The following is a 12,864-nucleotide window of genomic DNA, read 5'->3' on the forward strand; positions in this document are numbered from 1 at the left end:
GATTCTTTCGGAGGAGGGGGTTTTCTTTTGATAGTTTAGGAACCATCGGCTTTTATTGGACCGCCTATAGTCAAAGAAGTTTAATTGTTTGAAATTTATCGAGTTTATTCTATAAAAAGGGTCGCTTAATTTAGTCTTATTGGCTCATTAACTTCAGGTGATTTTGAAGTATAGTTTTACGTAAAAAGAAAACTGATATTATAGTTGTTCCTCATTTTCCTATAAAATCCTATAATTATGAAAAGGAATTATTAAATTCTATAATTCCATTTAATAAACTATATTTTATATCTTTGGTTTTTTTTGGGTAAATTTCAAATTATCTTCTAGCTTTATTTAAATAGATGCTATAAAACTATTTAGATATCTTAAGCCGATACAACTGGGGTATAATGCAAATATTTATCCACAAAAATAAAATAATTTTTTAAGTGATTAAGTTTAATGGTTTCGATTTAACTAGTTCGATTTCAGTAGGTAATATTCTTATATAGACCTACCGTGATTATCGAGAACGGGGTTTGGGGCCCCCAGCACGAGATCATTCAAAGTTAAAATATACTTTTTCAAAATTGTTCCTCAAGTGTTGTCCATGAAAGTACATTCATATTTGCGGTTAAATTGGTAAAAACAAAATAGGTGGATACAAATGTGCACAATGCCTAAAACTGTTATCTTTCTATATTTTAATCCCGTAAAAACAATATCTTTTTATATTTTAATCCCATAAAAACAATATATTTTTATATTTTAATACCATAAAAACAATATCTTTCTATATTTTAATCCCATAATAATAATATATTTCTATATTTTAATCCCATAATAATAATATATTTCTATATTTTAATCCCATAAAAATAATATATTTCTATATTTTAATCCCATAAAAATAATATATTTCTATATTTTAATCCCATAATAATAATATATTTCTATATTTTAATCCCATAATAATAATATATTTCTATATTTTAATCCCATAAAAATAATATATTTCTATATTTTAATCCCATAAAAATAATATATTTCTATATTTTAATCCCATAAAAATAATATATTTCTATATTTTATTCCCATAAAAATAATCTTTTTATTTTTTAATCCCATAAAAATAATCTTTTTATTTTTTAATCCCATTAAATAATATTTTTCTATATTTTAATCCCATAAAAACAATATATTTCTATATTTTAATCCCATAAAAATAATAGAGATATTTCTATATTTTAATCCCATAAAAATAATATAGATATTTCTATATTTTAATCCCATAAAAATAATAGAGATATTTCTATATTTTAATCCCATAAAAATAATATATTTCTATATTTTAATCCCATAAAAATAATATATTTTTATATTTTAATCCCATAACAATAATCCCATAAAAATAATATATTTTTATATTTTAATCCCATAACAATAATCCCATAAAAATAATATATTTTTATATTTTAATCCCATAACAATAATCCCATAAAAATAATATATTTTTATATTTTAATCCCATAACAATAATCCCATAAAAATAATATATTTTTATATTTTAATCCCATAAAAATAATATATTTTTATATTTTAATCCCATAAAAATAATATATTTTTATATTTTAATCCCATAAAAATAATATATTTTTATATTTTAATCCCATAAAAATAATATATTTTTATATTTTAATCCCATAAAATAATATCTTTCAATATATCAATCCCATAACAATAATATATTTCTACATTTCAATCCCATAAAAATAATATCTTTCTATATTTTAATATCATAAAAATAATATTTATTTTTGGGAACTATTTTTTGTGAGATCGCAAAATCCATTTAGGACTTTTCACTTTCAACGGCAGAAAATGAAAAATGTGACGGTTTTCGATATAGCGTATAAAATAAACAAACTTATTATTTTATTTTTAACACGGTGATCTTTTGTTTGTCTTAGGAGGGTTTTTAATAGATGCTGCCGTGGTAAACAGAATTTTTTTTGCGGTGCTTTGGCAGTAGTCCTACAATTATTTTTTTAAAGTTTTACACCCTCTATAATAACAAGCTAAAATACCGTAACCTTTCTAAATGGCACGTTAACGACACGCTACGGCTTACATTCACAATCAACATACCCCCCCCCCCCCCACCAAAAAAAAATTGGAAATTTTGACCTAAAATTTTTAAAAGTGATTCGTTTCGGAAGCTAATTTTCTATTCAGATTTTTTATTTTACTTGTTGGGGTAAACCTCAATTAAATTCTAATTTCTTTGTGTCCTGGTTGCTTTTTCAACTATTTTCTTTCAAACGGCTGTACATTTTAAGCTTGCTGGGTTCTTTTATTTTGCATCCATTATAGCGCCATCTATCGCCTTTATTTTTCAATGACGGATAGAAAGTTATTGCGTATTAGCATTTCGCCACGTTTTGACTTTTAATCCCCCCCCCCCCCTTTCGCTGGTCCTCTTCCAGAAAGGTAACAAAAACAAGCGTGGACAGGACATTACTAGAAACTACAACGCTTCAATATTTTTATGGAAGTTTTTAGAAACCAGATATTAATAATTTTGTTTTAGAAACTGGAGAAAAGGAAATTATATTCTAGGAATTTATATTTTCTGAAAGTAGATGGCGCTTCAGTATCTGCTTTTGCGCAGACTGTGTGACTGAAATGGAGTATTCGGCGCTTTATCGTAACTAAGCCACGCCTTTAAAAGCTGCCATCTAGGAGCAACAAACACAAGGAGAACGCAGCTAGCCTTTAAACACGCTAACGAAGGGTTGTGTACGAATTTCATTGGACGAGCGTCACTAGCCTTTACGCTGAACGTTTTACGGGCGGGGGGAAGCCAATATCCGAATTTCCCCGTCCGACGGCAGCAATCGCTAAAGCGTCTAGCCAATGAAAAATGTACACAAGAAACTCCACGACTTTTGACGGGTTGCGTTCTCCTTGTGTGGGGTGTTGTGTTTGTTGCTTCTAGCTGCCATGGACTGCTGTGTGCGCGTCGTTCCCCTTTAGGAGCTCTCTCCAAAGGGTTTAACTCTTTACCTACGTAGGTAGGGTGTCGGCTTGAGTTGCTACAGCATCCACTCTTAATCCCACTGCTGTGTGCGAAGTGGGGATTGGTCCACCCATTGCTGCTCCTTCTGCTGGGTTGAGTGGCTTGCGTCAAAGGTGCGACCTTCAGTAGTAGGGTACTGCTACCCATGCTGGATTTGTCACCTGTCCGGGCTAGGTGGACGCTGGCGTAGGGCACTATGATGATAGGCCTCCGGTGGTATGGTCTCTGTTACTAGGTACACCGGGCTATAAATTCTGACACGCTGCCATGCCATTCTACGTCACACCCACGTACAACCTCCGAATTTCGAAGGTGTGCTTACTGCTTTGTTTGGAATCCACGTTAATTCGGATGTAGACAATTCATTTGTGAGCGGCTGACTGTAGCTTGACTCACTGTTCCCGATATTTTGACACTGTAGGCGTGGCCTAGATCGGAAGGCTTACTGGGGTACACCTGCCCCTTTTATGCGCCTCAGAATTCTGTTCAACTATCACTACGATAATCTTAGTCGGGGCTTAGAAAATTAAGTAAGGCTTAGTTCATTAATTTTTTTAAGTTTAGAAATGAAATGAATTTCAATGAATTCGATTAAAACAACCTTAGCCATACGCGGTGTACTGGTCATTTTTACTTAACAGAATGGTTAATTACCATTACCATAAGTCTATAATATTGTTTCATACGTTTGTCACTTTGAGGAATATTTTACTAAGAGCTAGTAACGGAGTGACGTCATCACAAGAAGAAAATCTCCCCCAAGCGAGGCGCTGTCAAAGGCTACGTGTGACGCGTTAGCAAGCGGATGCAAAACGGCGACGAAGCCCGTAATGCAGTCTGTCTCGTGAATAGCTCTCAGTAAAACTTTTGCGTGTGAAGAATAGGACGAGTCACACTTATGTAATAATCTTATATACTTATGCCATTACGTAAACCTTTAAAGAACCAATTTAAAAAAAAAGGTCTAAGACTCACTAAGCCTCATGATTTATCCGACAACAACGGCGCCATTTTGTCAAAATTGAACGTGAACGCTCCAGCTTCTCTACCCACGGCCAACTTTGATCACGCGCTGTTCGCGCTACTACGGCCAACACATTCGTCGAAATTCTGTGAGCAAGGATTTTCCCCCTATAAATTGTACTATAACGTGTAGGAGTTCAGCGCCACGCTCGGTTGTTATATTGACTTCAATGTAAAAACTATACTAAAAATAATAATCCGCTAGGGGCGCTGACGTCATACACATCTTTTGCTCATAGGTTAACACAGAAACGTCAACGAATGAGATGGCCGCTGTAGCGCGAGAGATGCGCGAGAAATCAAAGTTGGCCGTGCTCTACCAAACTACGTCGGAAATCGACTTCAGCGACGCCAAGTTTGTCCACATTGAACTAAAATTAACCGTGATTTTCCTATTTCCAATATTATCGCGTGCTTTTTAAAGCCTGAACCGAGGGCCTAAACAGTGAGTCCCCTTAGATTCTTGGTGTATGGTTGTACCATAGATATAAGAAATGTATATAAAGGTCTAGATAAATTTCGGGGCGTCTAAGCCTAACATAAAATACGGAATTGACACCTAGCAGACACCGAGGAAGGCACGTGACCAAGAGCGCGAGCTCTCTTAGCATTTTAGTACTAAGTGCTTGACCTTTCCGCAGGCCGTAGTCTTTAGACACCATCTGTTGGTGACTTTTAGTATAATTTTTAAGCAGGAGACAATGGCTCTCGCGACGATAGCACCAGCTTTCTTACCGATAGATAGCGCCTTATAAGGATAGCCTGCAGAAATTACGCGTTTCTGCTAGCTGTCACCTCCGTATTCACTCCCTTTGAAATATTTTATCTAGACCTTTATATACGTTTCCTATATCTATGGGTTATACTCACAATTTCTCAGTTTCGTATTCCTGTAATCGATCTACAGTGTTTTAGGTCTAAGGTGCGTCGACCATAAAGCAATCGTAAACGTATAACGATTCCAATAACCTTCCTTGGATAGAATCTCGAGTGCAGGTCAAAACGCATTTTCTCGAAGGCAGAGAACTAGGCGCTGTTTTAAAACTGCAATTTTGAAATAATTTTCAAGCAGTTGCTTCATAAATCATTCATTCCTTTCTTTTTCATTTCCGATATTTCGTAGTTTTCTCACCCAACGTAGGCCTGGTTCACTGATGAGGGTTGGGTGGGAAATCTGTTAATGCTAATACCCGAAATACATTTTGAATTGCCACATATAAATTTACACAATGAGCTGTCGTTATTTGTTGCTTTCTAAATGCCATTTTTATTCGGAAAAAAATTAGAAAAAATTACCCTGTTTTTATTTATTTTTTGGGCAAAATGTGATATTTAATTTAATTTGATATCATCGCTTCTTTGAATGAGGCTGTGACTAAGGTCGCCACGTCATCAATACCGACCATGTGACGCGCTTGCGTCATGAGCGTAGCTCCTCCCTCTCGCATGACTGCAGCGTCCCTTGTCATCACCTTTGAGAAAATTAACATTTTAATTAATTACCGGGGCCTGTGCAATCTGGGGGCCCGAGTTGGGAGATTTATCTCCGTAAACGTATCGCTATATTCAGTAATAACGACTTTATTGGGGCCCTGAATTGTTTTATCGGGGCCCTTGGAGAATCGACGCCCGGGTTTAGATTTATATCCCACGTTTTTCTTCAGTAATACCGGCTTTATCGGGGCCCTGAATTGTTTTATCGGGGCCCATGAAGCCTGTGGGCCCAGGTGTAAATTTATATCTCACGTTTATCTCCGTAAACGCATCGTTATATTCAGTAATAACGACTTTATTGGGGCCCTGAATTGTTTTATCGGGGCCCTTGGAGAATCGACGCCCGGGTTTAGATTTATATCCCGCGTTTTTGTTCAGTAATACCGGCTTTCTCGGGGCCCTGAATTGTTTTATCGGGCCCCGTGGAGCCTGTGGGCCCAGGTGTAAATTTATATATCACGTTTATCTCCGTAAACGTATCGCTATATTCAGTAATAACGACTTTCTTGGGGCCCTGAATTGTTTTATCGGGGCCCATGAAGCCTGTGGGCCCAGGTGTAAATTTATATCTCACGTTTATCTCCGTAAACGTATCGCTATATTCAGTAATAACGACTTTCTCGGGGCCCTGAATTGTTTTATCGGGGCCCGTGGAGCCCGTGGGCCCGAGTTTAGATTTATATCTCACGTTGATTTCCGTAAACGCATCGTTATATTCAGTAATAACGACTTTCTCGGGGCCCTGAATTGTTTTATCGGGGCCCGTGGAGCCTGTGGGCCCATGTTTAGATTTATATATCACGTTGATCTCCTTAAACGTATCGCTATATTCAGTAATAACGACTTTCTTGGGGCCCTGAATTGTTTTTACATGGGCCCGGGCCCGGGCCCGCTCTTCTCGGCCCTGACTAAACTCACCTTCAAATCTGCCCCGACGGCTTCGGCCAAATCGGTTTTGTTGATGATGAGCAAGTCGCTTTCGGTTATTCCTGGCCCGCCTTTGCGTGGTATTTTATCCCCACCTGAAATAAACAAGACGCCATGGTACTGTTTTAACCCAAAATCTTCATAAAGTAATTTTTATTGTTTAAGTACCAGCAACGTCGATGACATAGATGATATAATCGGCCAATTCTCGACTGAAGTTGGCCGCTAAATTATCTCCACCCGATTCGATGATAATCAGATCCGGAGAATAAATTTTTGTCAAGTCTTTTACGCATTCCAAATTGGCTGAATAATCCTAAGTTGAAAAAATGGGAAAAGTTTAATTTAGATAGATTCACAAATTGCTTACAGGGAAACGAACATTTAGAGCTTCGATTTCAATGCTTTTATTACTCTGGGCCGATATCGTTATTTAATCGATACCGATGCCGATTTTGTGAATTTACCGATACAGATATGTAACCGATTATTATCGATATCTAACAAATTTTTAACGATACCGATATTTTCCAATGATTTTAACGATACCGATATTTTCCAATAAATTTAACGATACCAATATTTTCCACCATTTTTACCGATTACGATATCTAACCGATTTTTACCGATACCGATATTTTCCAAAATTTTACCGATACCGATATTTTCCAATAAATTAGAAAAGCCAAATCCAAGTTTAGTGGCGCCATCTGCCTTGTTTTGGAGAATATTGATTTTAAAATATCTGGAAAATATTGGTATCGGGTAAAATCTGTAATTTAGATTAATCGGCAAAATAGCGATATCGGTAACCGAAACCGATATCAAATCGGTTTCACCCCAAATTTTTTTATAATACTAGATATGAGGGCGATAGTGTGTGTCCCCCCCCCTGAAAAAATCATGACTACGCCACTAGAATAGTACGTAATTTGACCACAGTTTAAGATGGTGTTGAAGACATTTTGAAATGAAAGCGACACTTACGTAAGTCTTTTTCATAATGTGTCATAAACACTAGAAATTTGTCATTTCGTCAAGCGTTTGGATAAAGTGGATTCTAAAAAGACCGCTTTGTAAATTTTCCAGTTTTTTTTTAATCTTCCGTTGACTAAGAGTGACACTTTCTCGCGAAAATGGTCTCCGAATTTTCTTTCATTTCTTAACCGTGAAAAAGTGGTCCGTCCATTTATCAAAAGTAACGAAATTTAGCTACGCGTATCCGATTCAAGGTTTCATCCAAAAGACACAATGTCGGTTTCATTTCATTTCTTTCGAAATTTAGATTCTTCCCTTTTCAAACAAATTCTCAATTTGTTGCGGGTTTCACTTCAATTGATCGAGTGAAGTGAATCATAATTCGCCGAAATTTTCTAAAATTGATACGCTTATGAAAAACAGTAGAGTAATATCAGCTTCCTGCCTTTGACTGTATTACGGTTTATGGTATCATAAGTATATAATTTATCTCTTAAAATTAAGTATTCGACTTCCTATTCGCTTGAAACATAAAATAGCTAATAATAATAATAAATAATAATTATCAGCTGGCTAATACCCAAGGCACCACCTTAGGCCCAAGTCATCTAGCGACTTATTATGCCTTTAAACGGGTGGCCGGGTTACAATGCGTAGGAGGGTAGCAAGCCCTTCATGCCACGCGAGCCAACAGCTCCCTACACTCACTATTACCGTTAACCTCTACAAGTTTTTATGGAAGGGGAAACCGAAAAACTCGGGGGAAAAACCCTCAACCAGTGGGGAGATAACTTGCAAACTCAACGCAGAAGGAGTAGTTCAGAGTTTCCACCCAGTACCACAAGTTCGGATCGAACCCGGCTCCTCTCTAGTATCTTAATATTCGTTATTATTGTGATTTTGAGAAAAAAAGGCTTATAAATAATTAAATATCTCTACGAAATGTAATTTTACAAAGTCTGGCGGAGTAAAACAGGCAGTAAATTTTCCTTCCGCCACATTACATAATACCATAAGTCTATAAAATTGATTTATAAGTTTGTCACTTTGGGGAATATTTTACCTCTACTTGGAATGCTTATCCTGGCGTATCGCCTTCGAGAGAAAAAATCCCCTTTGCGCGCGCTTCCCTCTCACGTTGTCGCTGTTGTTTAAGTGACGTCAAAAAGAACTTTCAATTAGCATTCCTGACTAATGTGGGGTGGCGGAGTAGTTAGCACTTTCGCCTCGCAGCAAGAGGAACTGGGTTCGATTCCAGCTTGGGGCACTAGGTGAAAAATCGGAACAACTCCTTCCGCGTTGAGTTTGCAAGTTATCTCCCCACTGGTTAAAGGGGTTTTCCCCGAGTTCTTCCGTTTCCCCTTCCATAAAACTTTTTTGAGGTTAACGGTAATAGTTAGTTTACCTGAATTCATGGCTTTAAGGGGGAAGAATACAGTAAAAGCCTCTTTTTCGTTCAAGCTGTACGTTTCTGTTTTAACAATTACACAATTGAATTATATTTTTCTTATTAGGCTGAACCTTCCTCTAGTGCTTAAAATAATTTTGATAATTCTAATATTAATAGTTAACGAGATATAAGGTCCTAACTAAAGGGTAGTTTGGGCGCTTGCCCAACTTGTTTAGCTCCAGGGTCCGAATTAAAACGTAATAACTTAATTACTTTTAAATTTAAAATTGTCAAAATTATTTTAGGCACTAAACAAGAGGCTGTTCTACATTTAAATATTATTTTTATAAGTTAAAATATAAAATTAAAAGAGTTCAGCTTGAAATAGCGTGAAAGTAGACAATGGCCACTGTAGTCTTCCCCCTTAAAGGTCGCTTGATGACTAAAGGTCTTTTCACACGAGCCAACTTTTCAAATCAAAATGCTGAGTCAGCAAAAATGGATCAGGGATCCATTTTTTTCTGGCGTACTTTTTTGGTGGATCAACTCATCGAACTTTTATTCACACGAACCAACTAGTTTACTCAACTCAAGTTGACTCATCTAGTTGGATTAAAAAGTTGGCTCGTGTGAAAAGGCCTAAGGCCCAAGGTGGTAGCCTGATTATGGATTATTATTATTATCACGTAAGAATGTATTATATACTTCGGATAGTACATCTCTAAACATAATTCATATTCGGATAATTTCAATTACGAGTTTTAATTCTGAGGAATTCTGTTTTAAACTTTTTCCTTTCTATTTTCAAGGTTTCTATTCAAAGATATTAAGGATATTGTAGGCCAACTGTCACATCGCATTTAGCGGTAAAATAAATTGGCCTGAAATTCCAAATTTAATTTGAGTGACAGATTCACCCAGATAAAATAGATAAAAACTGTCCCTGAAAGTAGGTTTACCCGCCACGCTTCTGGCTGCCGAAAGGGATCGTTCCAGTTTTATTACACAAAAATGTATTTATTTAGGCTCACGGAGAATGACTTGTAACAAAAATCAAATCAGCCAAGTATATCATTGGTTAAAGGCCTAGGATATCTTCCGCCTGTTTCCCTTTAAGTTTACTTCCCGCCGCGCAAATATCCTGGTGGTAGGCCAACGTGTTCCGCGGTTGGCCTACCACCAGGATATTTGCGCGGCGGGAAGAAAACTTACAGGAAAACTGGCGGAAGAAATCCTAGGCCTTTAACTGTAACCTAGGAGCAACAAACACAAGGAGAACGCAGCTAGCCTTTAAACACGCTAACGCAGTGTTGTGTACAAATTTCATTGGACGAGCCTTTACGCTGAACGTTTTACGGGCGGGGGGGGAAGACAATTTCCGAATTTTCCCCTTCCGACGGCAGCAGGCGCTAAAGCGTCCAACCAATGAAAACTGTACGCGAGAAAATGCACGACTTTTGACGGGTTGCGTTCTCCTTGTGTGGGCAGTGCTGTGTTTCTTGCTCTTAGCTGTAACTGACGAAATTTCATTGGTTCGATTGAAGGGGGCATCGATGACGTTTTTACTCCCCGCCCCCTAACCTGGCGGGGGATAAATTCGCGCGCGACGCCCGAGCATCGTCTCCACATAAATACATTCTTGATTTTAATTAAAAAAGGATTCTATTTACCTCTCTGATGGCCGCGTGTGGGCATCCCCCCGTTTCCACAGCTCGCATCCTCTCCTCTGGCAATGCTTTATTTTTCACCAGAAATTCCCAATCCTCTCTAAAAGCCAACGAATAGAAAACGTCAAATTGAGAAATTTGTCTGTTGCCACGAGAATGCTCGGGCTGCGGTATGGCTGGCTTCGATAAAATTCATATTTTATTGAACTAGGCTTTATTTGATTTTATCGTGGTGGAGTTATAATTGAAAGATTATAGGTGGTCTAGCGCATCTTTTTAGTGAGGATATTTTGGGGCTTCAAGTAGATTTTGTCGTTTAAAGGTTTGTATTTGATTTAAGTCGAATTTCAATTAATTTGTTAAGGTTGTATGCCCGTTTTCTTGACAAATTAAAAAATAATAATTTGAGTGCAGTGGTAATGGAAATTTAAATTAGTTTGCTCGGAATTGACATTGCTTGAGAACTTATGTTTGTACATTTTCATAAATAAATTTAAGTATAAATAGGTGATTTAAATCAAATCACTAGATAATCTCAGTAGCGGGGCTAAAGTTTTTTCACAGGTGGGCTAGTTATTTTGGGGCCCCTAAGAATTTTGTGGCCCTTAGCGGGAACCTTGGATTGACCATATTTCGCAAAAGTGGTGAGTAAACGAATTGATTTTGAAAGATTTTTATCTCCAGAAAAACGTTTCTTGGTGCCAATAAAACAAATTTTTAGAGATAAAGAAAATTCATAAATTCAATTATGTGGCCTCTTAATTATAAATATGTGGCCCTTTTAATATAAATATATGGCCCCTCTTAGAAATGCAGGGGGGCTAAAGCCCAATTCAGCCCACCCTTAGCGCCGCTATACGGCTTGATATAAATCCTGATTTAAATCACTAAGTTAAATCAAATTATTCTAAATCAGATGACCATGGTAATTTATCTATTTGTTGGGTATTATGTTATTGGCCTCATTTCATTAGATTATAGGTTTTCGTATCAATTTGTTCCTATTGTTCAAAGAAGCTCGACTTAAATTTACCGCAAGCAGAGTCGTAGCGGCTAAAGAAAATAAACCGCCTGCACAGTAGCGCCATCTCGTATCGGAAAGCGGAAACTGCTTGGAGAAGTAAAACTACGTGTCGCCATCTATGATAAACCGGTAAAATGTATTTAAAATAATTAAAGTTGATAACCTGGTGAAAATGTCGTTGGTAACGACACAAACGTTAAATTTGTCCCTTAAAACTTTGCAAAGGGCCAAAACTAGAGCGGTTTTTCCAGATCCAACTGGCCCACCAATTCCCACCGTAAACGCTCTCTGAAAAGGTAAATCCACATTTAAATAACACATTTTTTTTGCGTTTTCCCGCGTGTTCTACCTGCTTAAAATCAGTTCTCGGTATGGGTTTGTCACGTTGTACGAAACTACCAGGGCTCTCCATATGTTCGTGGGTATGTCCATGTTCCCCTGGACCATGAGTGTGACCACCAGGAGGGTGAATAGCCTTAACCATTGACCCGACTATTAATTAAAAGTTAGAATTAATTATTTCGAAGTGCGTAACGCGATTGTTACGATTTACCCTGAACGAAAGCGCAGTTTTCGTCGTTCATATCTAACTACTATAATTCTAATTAAAGTTAATTAACCAGAATCAAATGTTAATATTATATTGGACTGAATGATTTTGGGAACAATTAGTCGTCGACGTTATTGAAATAATAACGGACCAAAAATATTAATCAAAAGTTTATCAAAAACAGCCAACATTTTTTATCGTCGGGGAAAGAGGCGCCCTCTATATTTTTCCTGTCACGTGCAGAGTTGCCAGATGGGCATTTATCGCGCCCGATTGGGCTTCTTTTCCAGGCGCTTTGTGGGGAAAAAAGGCTTGGGCTAGAGACGAATTTTTTGGCTTTTTTTTGTGCCCAGCGGCTTAGGGAATAATTTTATCGTAAAATGTAAAAAACGGATGGAAAGTTGAATAGCGGACTACCCTAATATTAGACCGTAATTTTAATAAAATCAAAAATTATATATATATTTTTTGATTGTTTTTTGTTATTTATTTGATCGAAAATTCACATTTCTATAAAATTTTCCACTCCATTTTCCGAAAATTTGCTATAAAATAGGCAAAATTTGGGTTATTTTTCGACAAAACATTTTTGACGATGGGTGCTTTTTTGGGCTAGTTTAATTTCCGATTGGGCTACGCAACGTCACTTATGCCTGGCAACTCTGGTCACGTGACCAGTTAAACGCGCCATCTTGTTGCGCTATCTAACAAAAAAAAATGGAATGATAACCGAAGGGCTTGCTGCCGAGG

At 36.9% G+C, this 12,864-nt stretch overlaps 1 protein-coding gene across 1 annotated transcript; it reads right to left on the reverse strand.

The window, feature by feature from the left end:
- Positions 1-5,309: 5,309 nt before the first annotated feature.
- On the reverse strand, positions 5,310-12,253 carry LOC149924906 (uncharacterized). Its single transcript, XM_090159948.1, has 7 exons — positions 12,118-12,253; positions 11,914-12,056; positions 11,728-11,852; positions 10,544-10,640; positions 6,674-6,821; positions 6,497-6,600; positions 5,310-5,556 (listed from the first exon to the last, which is right to left on the reverse strand). Exons 1-7 carry the CDS (start codon positions 12,146-12,148, stop codon positions 5,422-5,424), a joined length of 783 nt encoding a protein of 260 aa, XP_090016074.1. The 5' UTR covers positions 12,149-12,253; the 3' UTR covers positions 5,310-5,421.
- Positions 12,254-12,864: the final 611 nt, after the last annotated feature.

The sequence above is a fragment of the Leiobunum rupestre genome, chromosome 10, assembly GCF_980474605.1.
Source record: "Leiobunum rupestre chromosome 10, qqLeiRupe1.1.hap1, whole genome shotgun sequence".
Lineage (NCBI taxonomy): Eukaryota > Metazoa > Arthropoda > Arachnida > Opiliones > Sclerosomatidae > Leiobunum > Leiobunum rupestre.

Bases quoted from the DNA above. Each gene is read 5' to 3' on its own strand.
- LOC149924906 (XM_090159948.1), bottom strand. From the start codon at position 12,148: ATGAACGACGAAAACTGCGCTTTCGTTCAGG. The intron at 10,641-11,727 runs GTTATCAACTTT...GTTGGCTTTTAG, and splicing joins ACCAACGACATTTTCACCAG to AGAGGATTGGGAATTTCTGG. The intron at 6,601-6,673 runs GTACTTAAACAA...TGTTTATTTCAG, and splicing joins CTATGTCATCGACGTTGCTG to GTGGGGATAAAATACCACGC.